This window comes from Mastigoproctus giganteus, chromosome 6 (genome assembly GCF_048544385.1).
Source record: "Mastigoproctus giganteus isolate SK-2022 chromosome 6, ASM4854438v1, whole genome shotgun sequence".
NCBI classification, from domain to species: Eukaryota; Metazoa; Arthropoda; class Arachnida; order Uropygi; family Thelyphonidae; genus Mastigoproctus; species Mastigoproctus giganteus.
The window spans coordinates 35,936,267-35,960,893 of NC_143580.1; the positions used below are offsets into that span (position 1 = coordinate 35,936,267).

Consider the following 24,627-nt stretch of genomic DNA (forward strand, 5'->3'; position numbering starts at 1 on the left):
TTCAGAAATAAGAGTTTTAAGAAAAATAAATGGGACTGACAGATGGGGCAATGCTAGACCCTATTATAGATGAGGAAATAAGAAAAAATCGGTGGGCAACAAATATCCAATCAAAGGGAAGTGAAGCAAATTTATGGTAGTATGGGTATGTAGAAAAGGATGGGAGTTCAGTTAAACAAATATTTGAAGCAAAAATAAATGGTAATAGGCTCAGTTTCACACCAAGAGAAAGGTGAATCAGTGGTGTCAAGCAAGCATTAGAAGAAAGAAGGCTTATTTGGGCTTGGTTAAAGATCTAACTGGAAATAGGCTAGCACAGAAGACATCTAGGCAGTGGTTTTCAACTGGGGTGCTGCAACAACATTCTTGGGGTGCCATGTAATTTTGGTTTAAATTACTTAAACTTATTTTTTTGTTAAATTTAAATACTTATTTCATTATAAAAAGGTACATCCTTATAATTATGTTATTATAATAACTATCATATAACTTTTTTTTTAATATTATATGAGTCTGCTGACAAGGCTACTAGAGACGGTCGTGTTCCAAGCCGCTAAGTGGATTTTTCTTATTTATTGATTTGAAATTATTGTTTTTCTAAAACTTTTGATTTAAATTTAGTAGTATAACATTATTTTGTGATTTTCTGATTAACTTGGTGTAATTATTCTTTACTCGGCCTTGTAATTGCATAAAAGTATCGGTAAAGGTTTCCACGTGTTTCAACTCCGGTACCATTCGTAATTTTCCCGCCATTGTGATACGATAGTTGTATGCCGTACTAGATAGCATTAGTTGAACTTTGTTAGGAGTTAAATTGTACGTTTAAATAAATACATATAACGACTTAGATTACAAACGTAATATAATTAATTATATTTAACATAATTAATAACATAACATAATTAATTAATAAATTAATAGAATCATGACTCAGACCAGAACAGCAAAGCAAAAGGCTCAAGCTAATGGAAGCGCTGTGGCTCAGAGCAGAACTGAGGGGGGCAGTTGTCCTCTGACTCACAGCCTTATAAAATGCACTGTTTGCTTGATGTTTGCAGAGCAATCGGGTACGGGACATGATACTGCCAAGGGGGATGTCTTTGTGTGTGCGCGATGCAAGGAGTGTATCGATATCAGGCAACAACTCGGCGTTCTTGTGGGCCTATATGAGAGCTTGAAGGACAGGGTGGATGCCCTCGAAGAAACTAAATTGAGGGGCCCATCAAGCTCTCAGCTGCCCACATCAACGCCAGAGCTTGCACTTGGGCATCGCGTGACACAGAGACAACCCCCAAGGCAGAATGCGCTGGTCCCGAAGGAACTAGTAGTTGTTGGTGACTCTATTGTCAGGGAAACGGGGAACATGCTTTGTAAAAAAGATAGGTGGAACAGGACCAGGGTATGTCTGCCAGGGGCAAAGGTTGATGACGTTGTAGAGCGAATATCATCTTTTAAGGGCACAAAAGGTGATATAGTTGTACACGTTGGCACTAATAATATTAAGAGTAGGAGACCGGCAGAATTACTTAACAAGTACAGGTCACTGTTGAACAAAAGCCGAGAATTAGGGTTGAATTTGAAAGTGTCTGCAATTCTGCCCAGACACGATAGGAGGGAGTATATGATGAGAGCCTTGTCGATCAATTCGGCCCTGGAAAGATTGTGCAAGGCTCAAGGGGTAGAATTTTTTTCAGCCTGGACTGTACTTGTTAACAGGAGAGATTGCTTCTACAGGGATGGGATACACTTAAATAGAAAGGGTGCAAGAATATTTGCTGATGCTATCGAGGCAGTGTTAGGTGGGTCGGAAAACTGCTAGCTTGGGGGGAGACAAAGACCAATAGATTGACAGTAGCCACTGGCAGAGGTGAAAGAGATTCTTGCACTGCTTCTATTAGAATGAGCAGAAGCCTGAAAAACAAGATGCATGGTATTTCAGAGACTGCTGGGAGCCATTGCGGTACAAATAAACACATGGGTTGTGTTAGGGTAGCTAAGAATAGAAACAGGTGCAGGTATACTTGCGTGTACACCAATGCTAGGAGTTTAGTACAATATCTGACTTTGATGAATTTGAGCAACCGAAACATCAAAGGCAGATATTGTTGGGATATCAGAGACGTGGTGTCACACAGATATAAGGGATGCAGAACTGCAATTTGGGGAGTACAACGTCTACAGAAAGGATAGACAGGATAGGAAGGGGGGAGGGGTTATGCTATTAGTTAAGAAACACATAAAAACCAAGGAAGTGAAGCCAGTCGACATCGCTGGACAGTGCAGTGTTGAGTCAGTTTGGTGTGACATAAGCATTGGGAGATCAAAATTGAGAGTAGGAGTGTGCTATAGGCCTAATGACTGTGATGAGTATAATAAGAAACTGTATAGTGAAATAGTGGGCCAGTAAATCAGAGTCTTATAATGGGGGAAATTTCAATTTCCCAGATATTGACAGGAATTTGTGGGTTGGTCACTCACACACTAGCAAGGCTTTTGTGGATTTATTGGATGATTGTTTTCTACATCAGCATGTTCAGGAGGCAACTAGAGGGAGTAATACTCTTGATTTGATTATCAGCAGTGATTCTTCATGCATTAAGAATCTGCAGATAAATGAACCACTAGGTGGCAGTGATCACAGTGTGCTGAAGTGGGATTTACTGAAAGATGGTAACTACCATTAGGGGTAAAGGGAAGGGTTATTGCTTCCGTAAAGGCGACTACGATGGACTGAGACAGTATTTAAATTCTATACAGTGGGACCAACTGATGATGTTACCAACAGCAAATTCAAAATGGGAAGCATTCAAAGAACGTATCTTGGAAGCTACTAGGCTTTACATACCAACTAAGAAATATTGTTCAAGGTTTAGGCCAAAATGGATGTCAGATGAACTAATGAGGCATATGGCAGAGAAGAAAAATGCATGGGATACTTACAAATTAACACATGACACAGAAGCCTATGATAGATACAAGTTGATATGCAACCAAGTTACAAAGGAGGTTAGGCAGGCGAAGGCAGATTACGAGAAATCTTTGGCAAGGGATGCAAAGAAAAACAGCAAAGAGTTCTTTACTTATGTAAACTCTAGAAGGAAGGGGATGAATCAGATTGGTCCACTTGATATTGTGGGTCAACTGTTGATGATCCTGCTCAGGTAGCTAACAAACTAAATGAATATTTCGCATCGACATTCACACATGAGGAGTTATTCAGCAAGGGGAATGCCAGAGGTGTATTCAACTCTAGCAGTAAGCTACAGAATCTTGAAATAACTGGGAGTAAAGTGGAGGAGAAACTGTTGAAGATAAACACAAGAAAGGCACCCGGTGTGGATGGGATCTATCCAGTTATATTAAAGGAGGCAGCAAAGGAAGTAAGCAAACCCTTAGCCATAATTATGAGAGCTTCCTTGGACTCAGGGGAGGTACCCATAGACTGGAAATGTGCAAATGTGACCCCAATTCACAAAGGAGGATCAAAGGCTGACACAAGTAACTATAGACCTGTGAGCTTAACTTCTGTTCCAGGAAAATTAATGGAGGCACTGGTTAAAGAAGCACTGCAGGATCATTTAGACAAGACTTCAGTTATAGCTCAGACACAGCATGGTTTTGTTAAGGGGAAGTCTTGCCTGACCAACTTGATTGGATACTATGATGCAGTCACAAAAGAACTGGATGCAGGGAATAACTTTGAAAGGCTTTTGATACTGTTGCACATGGAAGACTGCTACACAAATTGGAGCAGTGTGACATTGGAGGCAAATTGTTGCTATGGATAAAGGGGTGGTTGAGTGGGAGAAGACAGAGAGTGGTAATCAATGGACACTGCTCATCGTGGACTAATGTTATTAGTGGAGTCCCTCAGGGCTCAGTGTTGGGTCCATTATTGTTTTCTGTATTTATAAATGATATTGATGATGGTATATCAAGCTTAATGTCCAAGTTTGCAGATGAAACAAAGGTTGGCAGGGTTGTCAAGGACACTACTGACACTACACTGCTGCAACAGGATCTGGAAAGGTTGAGCAGATGGGCTGAGAGGTGGCAAATGAAGTTTAACATTGACAAATGTAAAGTACTACACATGGGAAACAGCAACCCCAGAGCAACGTATCAGCTCTGTGGTACTACACTGACAGTGGTAGAGAATGAAAGGGACTTGGGGGTGATTGTGCAGGCAGATATGAAGTTCTCTGAGCAGTGCAGACGGGCTGCAAGAGTAGCTCATGGAGTATTGTCAATGATATACAGGAATTTTTCCAGCAGGGATAAGGAGGTGATTATTCCATTGTACAAGGCAATGGTCAGGCCACACCTAGAGTACTGTATACAGGTCTGGAGGCCTCATTTCAAGAAGGATGTAGAGCTGCTGGAACGAGTACAGAGAAGGGCAACAAGATTAGTGAATGGAACAAAGGGGTGCTCTTACGAAGAAAGGCTTAAGTTTTGCAAATTACAGTGTCTGGAGACTAGGCACCAGCGAGGTGATCTGATAGAGGTGTATAAAGCCTTGAATGGTTTAAGCATGCTCAATGCTGATGGGATTCTTCCTCTAGCTCAGAAAAATCACCTGAGAGGGCATAAATTCAAATTGAGGAAAGACAGATGTAGGATAGACGTGCGGAAATTTGCCTTTAGCCAGCGGGTGGTTGGTTGGTGGAACAGACTGCCATCCCTTGTGGTGGAGGTTGATAGCCTAAATAAGTTTAAGGCTCAGCTGGACAGGTATTTTGAACGAACAGAGGGGTGAAGTGGAAGTGGGTTTTTTTTTTTTTTTTGGCTGATGCTGCATAAGCTTGCTTTCTTGCATCAAATGCCTCTGCTAATGCTAATGCTAATATATTTATTTATATTAGTGATAAAAAAGAAAGTTAATAGCTATAACAACAGCAACTGTAACTAATATTTATGGGTCAATGCAGTTGCAAGCAATCATGCAATACACCCATAATGCATATAAAATATTAAGGATAATAGAAAATGATAGAAAAAGTAAATCAATCAAATAATAATAGTGACAAATGGGCCTGGAGTACTGGGGTCCATAGTTTCAAATACATATATATATATATACACAGTTATGCCCAGTTAATTTATTAAAGTACAAATAAAATAAAATAAAATATAAGTACAAAATTCAGTAGCTTTCGGAACACGTGTCCCTTTATCAACTGACAAATTTGAATACATTACAAGCAAAGTGTGGCACGTATTTGTAATGTATTCAAATTTGTCAGTTGATAAAGGGACACGTGTTCCGAAAGCTACTGAATTTTGTACTTATATTTTATTTTATTTTATTTGTACTTTAATAAATTAACTGGGCATAACTGTGTATATATATGTATTTGAACGTGCCACACTTTGCTTGTAATGTATTCAAATTTGTCAGTTGATAAAGGGACACGTGTTCCGAAAGCTACTGAATTTTGTACTTATATTTTATTTTATTTTATTTGTACTTTAATAAATTAACTGGGCATAACTGTGTATATATATATATATGTATTTCAAATAATAATACTTTCAGGAACTTAAGAGAATGCAAAAAAAAAAAAAAAAAAATTATTATAGCTTTTTACCCACAATCTAGATGACTTTAACTGGGGCCAACCACCCAGACTGAAGGCAAAAAGCGACAAGAGGTTCTCTGTTTCTGTAATGATCAATATATGCTAAGTAATTTAAATCTAAACCAAATATAAACCAATATAGGCCAAATATAAATCAAATGTAGTAAATAGAAAGTTAAGAAATTTAAGAAATATTAGAAAAAATATAAGTAAAATATAAATGTAAGCATATATTAATCATCATTGACCCGACAGAGAACGTAATTTAATGATTAAAATAAGATTAAATATATAATACACACTACACATTTACCGTATCTAGGACATAATGTTAATAGTCATTAACGATCGACTCATCCACTGTGTGTGTGTGTGTATGTGTGTATATACATACACACATACACACACACTACAGAGTGTCTCAAAAATATTGGTACAAACATTTAGGGGAGGTAGGTAATATCTAAAGGAATGTGAATCGCATAATCGGAAACGTCACCGTAAGTCGGTACACGGCGCTGTTCATCAGTTCACAAGAGGGAAAATTTCTGGTTTACTCATTCAAGCAGTAGTCGCCGCACAAAGAGCATGCATCGATATATGAACTGTGAGCTGGCAGACATTCACCTAGTGTATGGATTAGCAGAGGGCAGTGGATGAGTCGATCAACGAATTTATGGAGAATGCTTCCCAGGCAGACATGTACCGGACCACCGCTTGTCTGCGTGTGTGCATCAAAATTTGTGTGATTATGGGTCATTTAGAGGTAACAGGAGTAGTACGGGCAGACCACGTTCAACATGAACTCCCGCCATGGAAGAAAGTGTGTTGAATGCCATCCAGAATAATCCTACCACCAGACCAGCACACGTGCCGTTGCCTCTGCCTTAGGAGTGTCTCATTGCAGTGTACAGCGTGTCTGACATGGCGATTCCTTACACCCCTTTCATCTCCAATGGGTTCAGTTACTGCTCCTCCAAGATCATCCTGCATGTGCGGCTTTTGCGCAGTGCTTTCTCCAAGAAAGTGTTCAACAAGACATGAATTTTCCAGCCTATGTTTTGTTCACGGATGAGGCTTATTTCACTCAGGAAGGCTTATTCAATCAGCACAATGCTCGTGTGGGCTCATGACAACCCACACAGTGTGCGCCCCCATGCAGAACAACATCGCTTTGCAATAAACGTGTGCGCAGGTATGGTCGGTGACTGCTTAGTCGGCCCATACCTGTTACCATCCCGCATGAACTTGTTAAGTATCAGATCTTTCTGGAACAAGTTCTACCAGGGTTACTTGACGATGTTCCAGCAAATGTGAGACGCAACGCAAAATGTTACCTACCTCCCCTAAACGTTTGTACCAATATTTTTGAGACACCATGTATATAATTAATAATAATAAGTTGTACCGGTTAAAAATTAATGAAAAATTAATATTTTGAGCCTTTTTATGGACCTGGGACACTGCTAGTGATAGCAGAAATACCCAGCAACCATAATAAATTATAGATACGTAGATTAGATAAGTGTATGAGAAGAGGAACTGACCTGCCAAGTGTAGTTGTAATGGAAAAAACTAAAATTGTGCCTGAAAAATAAAAGCAGATTAAATAAAATTAAAATAACATAGACAAATGGTACTTAATGCTATAAATCCTAAGATTTTAACTACGTCATCAAGGGCTGGAAGGCAAAACCAAAGGAAATGCAGCAAGAAGCAAGGCCTCTATTTCTGTTATGACATATAGGTAGCAGACATATCATAGCTGACCCGACAGAGACCAAAAAGGAAAAACATAAGAAGCCAATCAAATATAATTAAAAATAAAAGTAAAATGCAAAATTAAGATAAAATTAATACCAGTCAATTCCAGTTGAAGTAAAATTGAATAAATGGCAAACAGCCCTACGTCAATTTTATCAAAGGAAATGTAATATGAAGACGAAAGGATATAGTCAAAATATAACAACTTATTGTGGTGCCTGGCAGGAGATGGTGAAATGGGCTGAGGGAAGCAAACTTGTCAAGGATGTATCAGTGACCAAAGAAGTTAGCCGACAATTAAACAAATGAGGCATAGGGGAGAAATCGATAACTTACAAAGTAGTGTTAAAAAGACTAAACTTTGTTGGAGAAGAAAAATAGCATGTCGAATATTGCTTTCAGTTAACATATCATGCACGAGAAATGAATTATGTAGGGTAAATTATGTAGAAATAAGAACAACAAAAGGTAATTGGAAGAAGGGGAATATAGTAGTGCTCGGGCAGTTTGGGGCAGTACAGGCTTGTGTATAATGTACAGTCAAATACCCCCTAGCCTGTTTGGTGTCTCATGGTGTAGAAAGCTTGTGCTCACTAATTGGCTAACTATGGGGATATTATATTTTGTTAGTTGTTTTTTCTTCTATTTTCATTTCTGACATTTCTTATCTCATATTTGTTTATGCAATCTTATTTGTTTAATACTACATACTTTTTTATGTACGTAGTATTAAACATACTACATACATAAAAAAGTCAGTAATACCATTTAAGTCAGCAATACCATTACTGACTTAAACACATTAGGCATATGTCCAGGGACCTTCTTTTGGTATGGGTTAAGAAATCCCAGACTGTCCGAGCACTACTATATTTTCCTTCTTCCAATTACTTTTTGCTGTTCTTAGACCCTACGTAATTTATTTCTCGTGCATGATTAGGTTTCTGCTATCGCTCACTTTTTTCTTCTACAACAAAGTTTAGAGTCTTTTTAACACTACTATGTAAGTTATCTATTTCTCCCCTATGTCTCATTTGTTTAATTTCTGACTTTCCCACCACATGGGTAAGGTTTACTTTGATCTATTTACACCTTCTCTTCCCCCACACACTCTGGGTTACTTTTATTATAAATTTTATGAGAACTATCGGCTAAATTCTTTAGTCACCGATACAGCCGTGATATATTCACTTCCCTCAGCCCATTTCACTGTCTCCTGCCAGACACCACAGTAAGTTGTTATATTTTGACTATATCCTTTCATTTTCATATTATAATTCCTTTGTTAAAATTCGCTTAGGGCTGTTTGCTATTTATTCAATTTTACTTCATTTGGAATTAATTACTATTGATTTTTATCTTAATTTTGCATTTTACTTTTATTTTTAATTATATTTGATTGGTTTCTTATGCTTTTGCTTTTTGGTCTCTGTTGGGTCGGATCAGCTATGATATATACGTCTTCTCGCTATTTCTGCCTGTTACCTATATATCAAAACAATAACAGAGGCCTTGCTTCTTGCTGTATTTCCTTTGGTTTTGGCTGCCGACCCTTGATGACATAGTTAAAATCTTAGGATTTATAGCATTAAGTACTATTTGTATATGTTATTTTAATTTTATTTAATCTACTTTTATTTTTCAGAAACTATTTTAATTTTTTCCATTACAACTACACCTGACAGGTCAGCTCCCCTTCTCATACACTTATCTAATCTACGCATCTACACACACACACACACATAGAGAATCGGATCTAACACTCAGAAAATTGAGTAGGGGTGCAATTAAAACAAGATTGAAAACCACTGTCTAGAGGGACCGATTTGTACTACCATGTACACTCACAAGAGTGTAATAGATTTGGATAATGTTAATTGGACACATTAAAATTTACACGTGTAATTTTAACAGTTATTTTAATATTTAAATTTAAGTGAAAATGGTGCCTACTAGGACAAAAACAGGCCTGATACAAGGGTAAACTAGGTTTGAATTTGTTATCTGTAGTATTATTTTATAAATAATATTTACTCAATATGATTTTGTTTTATAATATGTTTTAAAATTAGATTTTTTTTTTTTTTTATTTCTATCAGGTTTTGTAGGGAAAGTTAAGACTGATGAAAATGTATTTTTACTGACAGAACACATCTCATTCACTTGAAAACATTAAGCATCTCTTCTGCGAGGTCAACATAATTTATTTTGATATGGGCACCTAGGGAATTGTTAATCATTTTTCTTAAAGGCATTTATTTATAGTTGCACCAAAAGCACTACCTGTCATGACTGACTGTATGAATTTGTTGGCCCATCAAAATTCCCTTTTGATTTTTGCTTCACTGATACTTGGAATATAATTGTACACTAATGCTAGAAGTATAGTAAATAAAATTGATGAATTCGAAGTACTGAGTACAGAAAGGATGGACAGGGTAGGAAGGGAGCATAGGTTATGCTGTTAGTTAAGAAACACATAAAATCTAAGTAAGTGCATCCAGTTGACATAGGTGGACAGTGCAATGTTGAGTCTGTTTGGTGTGACATAAACACTGGGAAAGGGGAAATGAGAGTAGGAGTATGTTATAGGCCTAATGACTCTTATGAGTACAATGAACAGTTGTGCAGAGAAATAGAATGTGCCAGTAAATCGGAATGTCTTGTGATGGGTGATTTTAACTTTTCAGTTAAAATCAAGTCCCTTGTCAAGATATTGACAAGGGACTTGTGGTTTGGTCACTTGCATGCTAGCAAGACTTTTGTGGATTTATTGGAGGATTGTTTTCTATAGCAACATGTTCGAGGGGCAACCAGAGGGAGTAATACTCTTGATCTGATTATCAGCAGTGATTATTCATGCATTAAGAATTTGCAGATAAAGGAACCACTAGGTAACAGTGATCACAGTGTACTGATGTGGGAGTTACTTAAAGATATAACTACCATCAAGGGTAAAGGGAAGGGTTTTTGTTTTTGCATAGGTGACTACAGTGGTCTCAGACAGTTTTTAAATTCTATACAGTAGGATCAACTGATGATGATGTTACCAACGGTGAATTCTAAACGGGAAGCCTTCAGGGACTTAATCTTGGAGGCTACTAGGCTTTTCATACCAACTAATAAATACTGTTTAAGGTTCAGGCCTAAATGGATGTAAGATGAATTAATGAGGCTCATGGCAGAGAAGAAAAATGCATGGGATGCATATAAATTATCAGGTGACACAGACGCCTACGGCAGATATAAGCTCATCTGTAATCAAGTCACAAAGGAGGTTAGGCAGGCGAAGACAGATTACGAGAAATATTTGGCAGCAAAGGACGCAAAGAAAAACAGCAGAGTTCTTTACTTATGCAAACTCTAGAAGGAAGGGGATGAATCAGATTGGTCCACTTAACATAGATGGTTCGACTATCGATGATCCTCCTCAAGTAGCTGATAAACTGAATGAGTATTTTGTATCTACATTCACACATGAGGTGTTATTCAAGGAGAGGAATGCCGGACGTTTATCAAACTCTAACAGGGAGCTAAGTGATTTTGTAATAACTAAGAGCAAAGTGGAGGAGAAATTGTTGAAGATAAACATAAAAAAGACACCTGGGGCAGATGGAATCTATCCAGTTATAATGACAGGCAGAAAGGGAAGTAAGCAAATCCTTAGCCATAATTATGAGAGCATCTTTAGAGTTAGGGAATGTCCCCATGGACTGGAGATATGCAAATGTATCCCCAATTCACAAAGGGGGTTCAAAGGGTGACACAAATAATTATATACCTGTTAGTTTAACTTCTGTTCCAGGGAAAATAATGAATTCACTGTTTAAAGAAGCATTGCAGGATCATCTAGACAAGACAGCAGCAATAGCTCAGACACAGCATGGGTTTGTAAAGGGGAAGTCTTGTCTTTGATTGGGTACTATGATGTGGTCACAAAGGAACTGGATGAAAAAATAATTTTGATATCATATACTTGGATTTCAGGAAAGCTTTTGATACTGTTGCACATGGAAGACTGCTGTACAAATTGGAGCAGTATGGCATTAAGGACAAGTTACTGCAATGGATAAAGGGATGATTGAGTGTGAGACGGCAGAGAGTGGTAATAAATGAACACTGCTCTGTGGACTAATGTTATTAGCGGAGTCCCCCAGGGTTCGGTGCTGACCCCATTGTTGTTTTGTGTATTTATCAATGATATCGATGAAGGTATATCAGGCTTAATGTCCGAGTTTGCAAATGACACAAAGGTTGGCAGGGTTGTTAATGACAGTAAAGACAGTGTGCTACTGCAACAGGATCTAGAAAAGTTGAGCAGATGGACTGAGAAGTGGCAGCTGAAGTTTAACATTGACAAATGCAAAGTACTCCATATGGCTAGCAGTAATCCAAGAGAAACATACCAACTGTGTGGTATGTTTCAGGGAGGTGGAGAATGAAAAAGACCTGGTGGTAATTGTGCAGTCAGATATGAAGTTCTCTGAGCAGTGCAGACTGGCTGCCAGAGGAAGTCATGGAGGTTTGTCAATGATATATAGAAATTTTGCCAGCAGAGACAAGGAGGTGATTATCCCCTTGTATAAGGCAATGGTCAGGCCTCACTCATTTTAGGAAGGATGTAGAGTTGCTGGAACAAGTACAAAGAAGGGCAACAAGATTGGTGAGAGGATCAAAGGGCTGCACTTACAAAGAAAGGCTTAAGTGCTGCAAGTTACAGCCTCTGGAGACAAGGCACCTGCGAGGTGTATAAGGCCTTGAATGGTTTGAGCAGGCTCAATGCTCACAGGATACTTCCGCTTGCTCAGATTAAGAAAACCCGAGGGAGCATAGATTCAAATTGAGAAAAGACAGTTATAGAATAGATGTGCGGAAGTTTGCCTTTAGCCAGTGAGTGGTTGATTGCTGGAACAGACTTCCATCTGTTGTTGTGGAAGTTGGTAGCTTAAATAAATTTTAGGCTGAACTGGACAAACATTTGGAGTGACTGGATGGGTGAAATAAGAAGAGTGTGTTTTTTTTTTTTTTTTTTTGGCTGATGCTGTATAAGCTTGCTTTCTTACACTCATATGTATCAACTAATGCTGATGCTAAAACATCATGAGCTGTCCTGGCAGCATATCTGCACTGTGAGAATTTCACGTCTGATTGCACAATTACCCCAGGTCTTTTTCTTTCTCTATTACTCTGAGTGTACCACACAGTTGATAAGTTATTAAGGGTTACCGCTACCTATGTGCAGTATCTTGCATTTGTCAATGTTAACTTCAACTGCCATTTCTCAGCCCATCGACCCAATTTTTCTGGATCTTGTTCCAGTAGCTCACCCTGATGACTGTTGTTAACCACCCTGCCAACCTTTGTATCATCTTAAAACTTAGACATTAAGCCTGATTTACCTTCATCAGTATCATTGATAAATATTGAAAACAACAATGGACCCAGCACTAAACCCTAATTCCACTAATAACATTACTTCACAAAGAGCAGTGTTCATTGATAACTACTTTGTCTTCTTTCTCTTAACCATCCCTTTATCCATAGCAGTGACCTGTTCTTAATACCACATTGCTCCAGCTTGTACAGCAGTCTTCCATGTGCAACAGTATCAAAAACTTTCCCGAAATCCAAGTATATGATGTCAGAATTATTTTTTGCATCCAGTTCCTTAGTCACTGCATCATAGAAACCTATCAGATTGGTTAGACAAGACCGCCCCTTAACAAATCGATGCTTTAATTGCAGTATAATTCTTGTCCAGATGGTCCTGCATTACTTCTTTAACCAGTGATTCCATTATTTTCCCTGGAACAGACATTAAGCTAACAGGTCTATAACTACCCGTGTTGCCATTTGATACTCCTTTATGAATTGGGAATACATTCACATATCTCCAGTCCATGGGGACCTCCCCTGAATCCAAGGATTGTCTCATAATTATGGCTAAGAGTGTGCTTACCTCCTTTGCTGCCTCCCTTAATATAACTGGATAGATTCCATTCCCCAGGTGCCTTTTTTATGTTCATCTTCAGCAATTTCTCCTCCACCTTCCTTTCAGTTATCACAAAGACATTTAACTCCTCGTTAGAGTTTGATAAAGTTCTGGGCATCCCCTTCCCCAAAGAATTCCTCATGTGTGAATGCAGATGCAAAATACCTATGCAATTTTTCTGAAACCTGATCCCATAGACATCAAATGAATCATCAGTGTGATTCAAACTATTTCTACTATTATTATAAGCATATAGAAGTCTTTGCTGTTTTTCTTTGCATTCTTTGCCAGAGAATTCTCATAATCTGCCTTAGCTTTCCAAACCTCCTTTGTGGCTTGATAACAGACTGATTTATATCTACCATAGGTTTCTATATAACCTGATAATTTATATGCATCCCATGCACTTTTCTTCTCTGCCACATGTCTCAATATTTCCCATCTGACATCCATTTAGGTCTAAGCCTTGAACAGTATTTCTTCATTGGTATGAAGAAATACTTTTTTGATTACTTCTCTGAATACTTCCCATTTAGAATTTGCTGTTGGTAATACCATCAGTTGGTCCCACTGCACAGAATTTAATAATTGTCTGAGACCACTGTAGTCACCCTTCTACCAGCCATTACGCTGTCACCCAAACCAAATTCCAATCAATATCCGGAAAGTTAAAATTCCCCATTATGAGACATTCTGATTTGCTGGCTCGCTCTCTCTCCTATTTCCCCATATAACTGTTTGGTATACTCATCACAGTCATTAGGCATATAACACACTCCTACTCTCAGTTTTGTTTTCCCAGTGCTTATATCACACCAGGCTGACTCAACATTGCACTGGTCACCCCTGTTGACCGGATGCACTGCCTTAGATTTAATATGCTTCTTAACTAAGAGCATAATCCCCCCACCTTCTTCTATCCTTCCTGTATACATTGTACTCAGTATCACCTATGTCTGAGTGATACCATGTTTCTGTTATTCCTACAGTGGCTGCATTTGATGACTTAATCAGTACTTCAAATTCATAAAATTTATTTACAATGCTCCTAGCATTTGTGTACATGCAAGTATATACATACACATGTTCTTATTCTTAGTTTCTCTAACACAGCCCATGTATTCATTTGTTCCATGATGATCCATAGCAGGACATGGTCCCAGAGACCTTACCTTCCAGGCTTCTACATGTATCAATAGTATCAGTGCAAGAATCACTTTCGCCTCTGCCTGCAGCTTGAGTTAATCTATTAGTCTGTGTATCCCACCCAAGCTAGCAGTTTTCCGATCCACCTATCACTGCCTTGATACATTTCTCACTGTCATCAAGTACTTAGCCAGCATTAATGTTGAATTTGTTCCTCATCTGCCCTATAGCCCAGACCCTTGCACCCTGTGTTTTTTTTTTATTTCCAAATTTAAAGGAGCTACAAGGAATATGTTTCCAGTTGTCATAAGAATTTGTAAAGATATTGGAGCCGATTCTCAAATACATGTCAAAAAATGGCTTCCATCATGTTTTTGAAGAATGGCAGAAACATTAGAGTAAGAGCATTTCATAAAATGGGCATTGCTTTGAAAAGGACCATCAAAATATGGATGATTAATAAAGGTAGGTTGTGAAAAAAAAAAAATATGATCATTCTTTATTGAAGAGCCATCATAGTTCTGAATTGTTTTATAATTTAGGAATTTCTTATCTAATTCAAATGTAATTTTTACAGAAGAGGAAGAAGGATGTTATGATGATGCTGAAGATGAGGAAGATGATGGAGGTGAATACGACGTTAGCGCAGCTGAAGGCTATTATGCTGGTGGAGATAGTCCACGTGAGACTGCAGGTATTTAAACTTTATTCATCTCTATATATTTGGTGGTTTGTATTGAGGGGTGTCTATGAAAGTAAGGTATACAAGGCTACTTTTGTTGACTGTGAGATACAACAATGTGTTGAATAGAAGCAGCATGACATAATGTCATGCTGCTTCTATTCAACACATATTGCATTATACATATAATGCTTCTATTTATAATTTCTACCAGACTTTAGTTACATGTCCTGCCGGTGTATTAATGCATGGTTACTTGCTGCAAAGAAATCATATCAGCAAATCTTCTCTTTCTGGAAGTACATTTTCATCAGCCGTATGCTTTTTTTCTGACAGAAGGCATTTCATTGACCTGGAGAGGCAGCAGTCAGGCTGAGAGGTGTCTACCAAAGCCTACTTGAATCGTTGACAGGGTTTACATGACTGTGTGCATGTGGGAGAGAGTAAGGTTTTGTCATAGAGTAAGGTTACACAGTTTGCAGCAGCCTTGGAAATCTTTTGATAAATATCCTCTTATCTAGTTTGGGAGGTAGTGAAAACTGTTATTGAGTTTCTTGATTGTGGGTTTCATAACTGCCACTAGAGGTGCTCTCCCTGATCTGTGTGCACATGGCAGTACTTGTCGTGCTAGTGTTGTGTGAAGAGTTTTTTTTTAGCAGCGTGTCACTGATGATCATTTTTAAGCAAGTGTCGTGTTGGACATACAGATTGAACAGCAATATGTGATTCTTTATTGTGTTACACAGGACTTAAAGTATCTAAAACAGGTAAAGAGATGAATAAAGCTTACGGTATTGAGTGTCTTGGTAGGATGGCACAAGCGATTCAGTGAAGGCCATGAGTCTGTTGCAGATAGACCTGGTCAGCCTTCCTCCTCAACAACCCCTTAGCAAATTGCAAAAGCCCATGAAATCTTGGATGAAGACAGGTGAATTACACTTCGTGAATTAGCTGTTAGAATGTTCATTTTATATGGTAGTGCTCCCAATATATTGTGAAAGATCACCTGAAAATGTTGCAAATCTGTACACTGGATTCTGCACAATTTTGACTCCAGAACAAAAACAGCAAAGAGTAGCCTTGTGCAAAGGAATGCCTGATTGTTTTGAAACACAGGGGTCAAAACTTCTTAAATCGAATAGTGACTTGTAATGAAACTTCGATTTTTCACTATGATCCAGAGACAAAACAACGGTCGAATGAGTGGAAGCATGCTGATTTACCAAGACCTAAGAAATTTTGAGCTTCTCGTTTGATAAACAAATGATTCTTGTGTTTTTTGTCATAAAAGGCATTCTTGTTACACATTTTGCCTCAAAGAACAACTATAAATAAGGAAGCATACTCTGAGGTTCTCAGGGTCAAACTTCACTGCACCATTCATGAGAAACTTCAAGAATTTTCCGGTGTGAAGTGGTTTCTCTATCTGAAGACAATGCCAGCCCCCATATGGCTAATATTGTGCAGCCAGTGAACACTACCATAGGTGCTAAGGTTCTGCCACATTCCCTTTATTCATGGACTTAGTCCCATGTGATTTCTTCATGTTTCGGACATCTGAAGAAAGCTCTGAAAGGCAAGCATTTTTTTCATCTGACAACAATGCTTATAGAGCCACAATGGAAGCACTTTGCAGTCTTTTGAAAAATGACTTGCAAGAAGCATTTAATGCAACAGTGGCAAAAGTGTGTAAAGTTCAAGGGAGAGTGCATACAGTAGATTCTCGATTTTCCGGGATAGATGGTAAAAAAAAATTCCTGGATAATCGATTTTCCAGTTAATCCAAAAATACAGTAAGTCCCTGACATACGTAAGAGATATGTTACAGGACTTCTTACGTAAGTCGAGTTTTACAAACTCAGGAATGACTAATATAATATTGCTACTATATCCCTGATATGCCAAAATTACAAAAACCACATAATATCCTCAGAAGGATGAAACAAAATAGTTATATATTTTTTAATTAGTTCATTTAAATTATCTGGGGACAGCGATGAAGTAGCCGGAGTGGCACATAAGAAAAGAAAACATAAAGGAAGAAAAAAACACGTTATTGTACTGTGAAAACATATGTGTTTCGTAGCCTTGGTTATTATAGTTGACTTCATTGGTGCCAATCCCTTCACCGCATCTCGTATTCTGTCTAATGTAACTTAAGTTCCGAAGCTCCCTAAGTCTTGGACTTACTGTATCAAAAAATTTTCAGCAACCTACGTAAAAAGTATGGTGATAGATAAAAAACGAAAAAAACTTACTATGCACTACTTGCCTGTCCAGTACGATGCTTCCCTTTATATTTTACGATGTCGATTTTAAATCAAATTGCTTCCCTTTATTTTTTACAGCAGTGTCGCATATGGTTTGGTTACCAACATTATGATGGTCATTTAACGGATGCACCATTTTCAAACTTTTGAATAATTTCAAGTTTTTTTTTTTTTTTTATTGAAAGCACAACTCATGCGTTTGTCCATTTTTGCGATTTATAAACAAAAAATAAAAAATACCGACATCCCTGACATAAATAACGACACAAAATTTGTCCTTTCACGGTGCAACAAAACACAACAATCGACGTGACTTACTAAACAAACTAAACTAAACTAAAGATGATGACTTATAACATCGCTTCTTGTTGCTTATTTACGACTTGCAAAACATCTGTTTATGCCTATTCTAGTTATTACTTGAATTTTATGGTTTCTGGTGTTTTTTTTTTTTATTTGGAGTCTTGAAGTGTCCCAGTTAATCCAATCCTGGTAAATCGAGAGTCTGCTGTATTTCAAGAAGGAGAAATCCACAGAAGATTCAGATGATGACAATTAAGATAAGATCTTGTTCCAGTCCGCAAATTAAATGGTCGGCCCTCGTATATATGGCTGCGTGTATATTTGAAAATGTTCCCTTTGAAATAATAAATGAAATACAAAACTTACACCTTTTAAATTATGTTGTCCACATCAATACTGTCCAAAAAATCTCTTTCCATTGCTGATGTTGTCAGGTCATTTTCTTCCTGAAGCATTCTAGGTATTAAATAATTCTTAATGAATTTTAATTTTGAAAAACCGTGTTGAAAAACACCAGAAAAACTTTCTCTGGTTGCAATAAAAATAGGAAGGGTCAAAAAATTTGCAATGAAATTGAAATATGATACTGCATTTATTAAATCACATTCACATATTAGTTTTAATTTTAGAATGTCTAATCTCCGACATTTTTAATGATTTCAACTTTTTCAAAAGTTCATTGCCATTTATGTCACTTTCACTCAGATGCATGTCTATGCTAATTTTCTATGCAGATTATTGCGATGTGATTTAAAGACTTCATTATCCATATCTGAAAATTTTAACTATAAATGTCAATGATAATACTTAATAAGAATATTTTCATTGTTTGCTGTTTGTTTACTCTGCTGTTCTCGATAATAAAAATTTATTATCAAAGTAAATGGAGAGAGTTTACTTAGTGGCTTGTTGGATAGGCCTCCTTAAACTCTTTGCTGTTTTGTCTCTTTGAACTAGTAGGTGAAAAGATATTCAAAATGGTTTAAATGAATCTATTCTCATTCAAATCATTTTTATGCAGATTTGTACAGTGTGAACAGCTGTTTGGAAGAAAAGTAATATGTGATATATACGAAACGTATATGTGAAACCATTTATCCAGATACTTTTTAGAAGGTCGTATATGTCGAGAGCGAAAGAGAAAACCAAGTTTTTTAGATGCAGAGGAAACAAAATTTGTAATGTTCTTGTGCCAAGAGAGATTAGAGGTCAGGATAATCCCCCGAAAGAGATATATCTTGCCTAGAAATCGGAGTGTCACCAAAGATAAGCATAGGAGCAGAGGAATCCTTTTTGTGAGATATAAGACAGGACTGAGTTTTAAAAGGATTGAAATCAACTAAGTTGTCTTTGCCCGACTGGAAAATTACCTGGAGATCGGCATTTAAGGAATTGGTAGCGGATATTTGAGAAGTTCAAGCTGCTTGAGCAGGGCAAGGTTTTTCAAAATGGAAAGTGAAATGCAATGTGCTATCATCGGCAAAACTATGGATAGGATTTCCAGTCAATGGAAGAAGGTCATTAATATACAAGAGGAAAAGAGTGTGGGAAAAAACTGAACCTTGGGGGCCACCAGTATTACTGGAGAAGTTAGAAGACAGAGAGCCATATACCATCACCTTCAGTGAGCGATCAGAGAGAAAACTGGATAACCAATTACAAAAAAACAGTTGGCAAACCATAAGATGGAAGCTTGTTTGGAAGATCTTTATGCCAAACACGATCAGAAGCCTTTGAGATGTCAAGAGCAACTGTTTGTGTTTCACTGAACTTTTCCATTGAATTTGTCCATAAATGGGTAATATGAGCCATAATATCAACAGTGGATCGACACTGACAGAATCCATACTGGCGATTGTTGATCAGACGATCAGTTGTGAACATTAAAATCACCAAGGAAAATTACTTCACTGTTAGGAAAGTTGGACTGGAGAAAGTCAAGTTGCAAAGAGAGGAAGTCAAAGAGCTCCAAGTGATTAGGGGAGTTGGAAGAATGGTTGAGACACCAGATGAATTTGAGATTTTAAGTATGTACAAGTACCACCTTTGAGGCGAAAGGAATCATACAGCTAATAATTTGGGCAAGTGAGATGAGCTGTAGTTGAATCAACTGATAACTGAGATTCTGTCAGAAAAAGTACATGGGGTTTGGCAGACTGCAAGTGGAAATGGACATCGTTGAGATTAGAATTGAAACCACATGTATTTGTGAAATGAACTAGGAAGTGTTTGGGAGGTTTAGATCTTTTTCCAGATAAGCTTACTCTATTAGTTTGACAATTCATGGTGTATTCAATACTAAGAAAAAGTGGGGCGACATGCTGTATGAAGTAATGAAATTTTTGGATATGGCGTACACATGGAAAGAATATACCAGATCCTTGACATAACGTGGCCTCGATGATGTCCCCTGCATACACACTACTCAGGCTCCCTCCAGTCACTATCTGGCAGAGTAGAGGTAGCAAGATTATACAGTAGGTGAACTGGAAGCCTCCTAAAGAGTTACCAATCAGATCAGTTTGGTGTACTAACTAGCAGCTGGCCTGCAAAAACTGTTTTAGAGCTGTACCCTTGAAATGTAAGGAAGATTGGATCTCGCCATGATGTTCATCATAACCTTAAAAGTCATCAGTCATACTTAATGATGGAAGAGATGGGGAAGGGTTGACCGGAACTTGCTCTGGAGACTAAACATGTGTTCTACCACTTCAAGCCCCCCAATAAGCAAAGTGGTGGTATTGCATCGGTTGATGACAGTTATCTACTACCTAGTATTGCTTGGTAACATGGAGGGGTGCATTCCTCCATGTAGTGTGGGCGCCACATCTCGACCCCTGCTTACGTTAGTTCACACCTGGGTAGTCACCCACAGTGTGCTTGTGCATGGAGGTTATACCCAGGATTACTAACAGTCCCACCATCGTGAAGGTGCAAGCAGAGGATTTCCCCTGCATACACACTACTCGGGCTCCCTCCAGTCACTATCTGGCAGAGTAGAGGTAGCAAGATTATACAGTAGGTGAACTGGAAGCCTCCTAAAGAGTTACCAATCAGATCAGTTTAGTGTACTAACTAGCAGCTGGCCTGCAAAAACTGTTTTAGAGCTGTACCCTTGGCTGTCACAGACCATTCGGACTTCGCCGAAATTGGGTCCACTTGACTTGAATGTCACTCGAATATCAGTACCATCAGCGTTTTAGACTCTCAGGTAGCAAGTACAGCTTGTCTGGCATATCTGAGAGAATGTCTGCAGGAACACAAAGTAATGAAAACTTTTCTCGCTTCAAAATGAATGAGTGTGTTGGAATGTGACTTACCTGCAGGTAACTAGGGAAAGCTTCACAGTCAACTGCTGTGCCTTTGTTTCACAGGTGGCGTTTGGTGTATCGTGGCTGCACATGCAGTATCTTTTAATAACCACACCTTGTATCCAATTGCTTTGTTGTTGTAAAGAAGATAAAGTTATTTGTATCATTATGTATGTTTTTTAGATAATGCAAAATATAGTGTGTTAAAGGTTTTTAAGCAATTGAATAAAAATATTTTAATAAGTGAAAGACTAATTAACAAGAAAACTGTTATTAGACCTTGTATAGATAAGTAGGAATTTTTGTATTGTTTAATTTATCATTTTGCCACTTGGCCGATAACCATGAAAGTGGCCAACACGCCCTGTTGTTCACTAGAAACATTAGAATTAATTTTTTTATTTACAACCATATCAGCACAACTTAAATTTCAATAAATGAAATTTTGTTTTCATTTAACTTACCCTCATATGCTGCCCTCCAAAAAAAGTATTCAGATGATTGATATTATGAGGGATGTTATTGTGAGATATCACATTGCTGACTTGTTGAATAATGCAGTTGCTGATAACCTATACCGCCCAAAATCGTCAGTATGTTATCATGAAATGGAAGCATGACAATACTGCCATCATCTATCAAGAAATGGAATTGGTTATATGGAATGACAAATCTTGTTACTTCCTATTCCAATCAGTTGAGCAGGCATGGATGTGGAAGGTATCTGGAGAGTATCAGCTGCCAGAATGCATTGTGCCAACGGTGAAGTTCAAAAGGCAGAGTTACAGTATGGGACTGCTTCTCATGGTGTTGCCTGGAACCTTTGGTGGCTGTGTATTGGTAACACTGAATGCTGATCTTAACATATTGGACAATTCCATGCTCCCTATGACATGGCATTTCTTTGGTACAGCTCCACATTTGTTTCAACAAGTATGCCATACCACCAGGATAGTTCAGTGATAACTGTTCAAGGATAGTTCATGGACACGAAAGTTCAAAAGGAGTGAAGTCCTGATTTGAACCCTGTGGAATACCTATGCAATGAACTGAGATGTTGAGTGAGGACCAACACATCTCTCATCACTAACTTAACTGGTCACTTGTGTGGGAAGAATGGAGGATTTTGCCCGCTGCAGTTCATTATTTATTGATTGAAAGACCACTCAGATGGATGGAATGTGACGTGCCAACTAAAGGGGAACTGACACTCAATACTGAAGTGAGTAGCATTGATGTCAGTGTGAAACCATTTATCTAGATACTTTTTAGAAGGTCGTATATGTGATATTTTTATTGTAATACACATTTTGTGTATTTAATTTTATAAAACAAAATATTAAATTATAGTATTATCATATTATTATACAAAGTGGTTATAATTAAAGTTCACTTATTCTGATGCCTCTACTGGGAAAACATTGACAGAAAGCATTCATATTTGGCAGACACGCTATTAAATATGAATTGTCATCTGCATCATCATTAGTGATGATACAGATGACAATTATCAGCATACATTGAAATGATTGCTGTACGTGCCAACGTACAGCAATCATTTCAGTGTATCTTTTCAATGTATTTTAAACGTATTTCAATTTATAAAAGTATTTCAATGTATTTTATCATTTCAATGTATTTTAAACATCAGTGTAAAGCAGTGGTTCTCAACTAGTCAGTACCAAAGGATGACTTTGATGATTTTGGGGGAGGGGTAGATTAGACATGGTGTTTTGTAATAAAGAAAACACTGAAATAGGTCTCAGATAAAACCTGTATGCAGTTAGTAGGGTTATGGAATGCTTGCAGAATATGGTTTGCTCATAAAGGATTGCCAGAAGTAGAAGGTTGAGAAATACTGGTATATAGACTAGGTTTCTCATGGTGTCATAATTATTTATGAGTGATTCTAAAAGCACAGATGACTGTGTACTGTTGGTGAACAAAATTTTACTGCAATAACAGCAATACAGAACCATTGAATTTTGTCAGAAGGATTGTAATGAAGCTGGCCATCTACAAATGGCCTCAAAAAGTGATGGAAAAGTTTAAAGAAATAAGTATATTTGGTATAATATGTGGATGGAAACCTATCCCTGATCACGTAGAGAATGCCATGTAGAAATTAAACGGAGATATGCATTGTTGAATGCACAAGGAATTGGCAGTGTATGTAGTGCTATCATTTGGTCAATCTCATGTCAGGGTCCAAAAGTTGTGTGGATGTATTTTGTATACCCGTATGAATGGCACTTCACAGCAATTTTTCCCCATATAGCCCACACATGCTTTTTTTTTTTTTTTTTTTTTTTGAAGCATGAAGATTGGCAGTTTTCCTGCAAGATAGAGTATAGAGTCTTTCGCTTATCACAATACCTATCATGTAGTTACTGATTTTCATTTTGAGGACTTCTGGTGCCTGTTGGAATTAGCTTTATAAAGAGTATGAACAAGAATTTTTTGCACTTTTTCTGCAAGAATGTATTCATTTTAATATATCATTTCAAGTAAAGCATTAAATGTTTTATGACCTTCATAATTATCCACAAAATCTTATTCGTAGAATAAAGATTTTGTAATCTTTCTTCATAATGCTAACGTGGACAAGATGATTTCATTACTACAGCATCCAGTAGTACTGTTGAGAATCACACTACACTGCAAGGTGGAAGTATGTATTACACAACAAGTTTAACAAGCAGGGTAATGTCTGTTTGGCATTTAGTTTTAATTTGCAAGTAGCATTATTCTTTTTAGGGTGTTGAATTATTAGGGTTAAATGTCTTTCAGTGAATTTTAAAAAATAACGAATTAAGTGGAAAAGATTAGAAATTCATATAAACTAGGGGTGGGCAACCAGTCATTTTCAAAATATATATAATAAATGGTCCGCCAAAGAATATATATCATTCTGTGTTTATTGTAATTTTTATTATATTTGCTGTTATTAAATTGTTTTTAACATTTTGATTGCACAACGTCTAATGAATCATTTGAATTTGTGCTATATATCATGACTTGAGCAAGCAGTAGCATTGCCAAACGGTAAACAAGCTTAGCTTCTGGCAACACTGATAACCAGGCGTAGACTTGCAAGCTGTCAGTAGTGGTTCCTGGACTCTTGGCTCTGCAGAATGTGATTGCAGTGCAAATGTATCGTGCGTTTCAAGTTTTATGAAATCTTTGAAATTATAATAATTTTGTAATTTTATTTTGAATTTGTATTTCATTTTTCTTATTAATAAAATTAATTATAAGTACAAGTATGTATAAATATTACAATAAATAACATAAAACTGTTTATGACAATTTTTTCATTATGCACCATTTTAATAATCCTAAAAATCATGTAAAGCTAAAAAAAAAAAAAAAATCTAGCCTGCTCGTACCTTATAGACATTTTATTTGGCCCACCATTTTAAAAAGGTTGCCCACCCCTAATATAAACCAATGTTAAAGTGTCTGGGACTTGAGGTGGAAGAACCAAAATAATAAGTACTGAGATGAATCATCAAGGTCACACTGTATAATGTAATCTTATAAAGCTAGTATTAGAAATATATTTAACTTTAAG

The 24,627-nt window shown here is 37.3% G+C and overlaps 1 protein-coding gene across 3 annotated transcripts in view; it reads left to right on the forward strand.

Annotated features, from left to right (window-relative positions):
• Nucleotides 1-24,627, forward strand: part of icln (chloride nucleotide-sensitive channel icln) — a 133,051-nt gene that overhangs the window by 67,476 nt on the left and 40,948 nt on the right. For all 3 annotated transcript variants that reach the window (XR_016547049.1, XM_090375068.1, XM_090375069.1), the window contains exon 6: nt 15,065-15,181. Coding sequence is in view for 2 of the 3 variants with exons in the window: in XM_090375068.1 (XP_090231194.1) it covers nt 15,065-15,181 (117 nt within the window). In the remaining variant the exon portion in view is untranslated. The remainder of the gene's footprint in view (nt 1-15,064; nt 15,182-24,627) is intronic.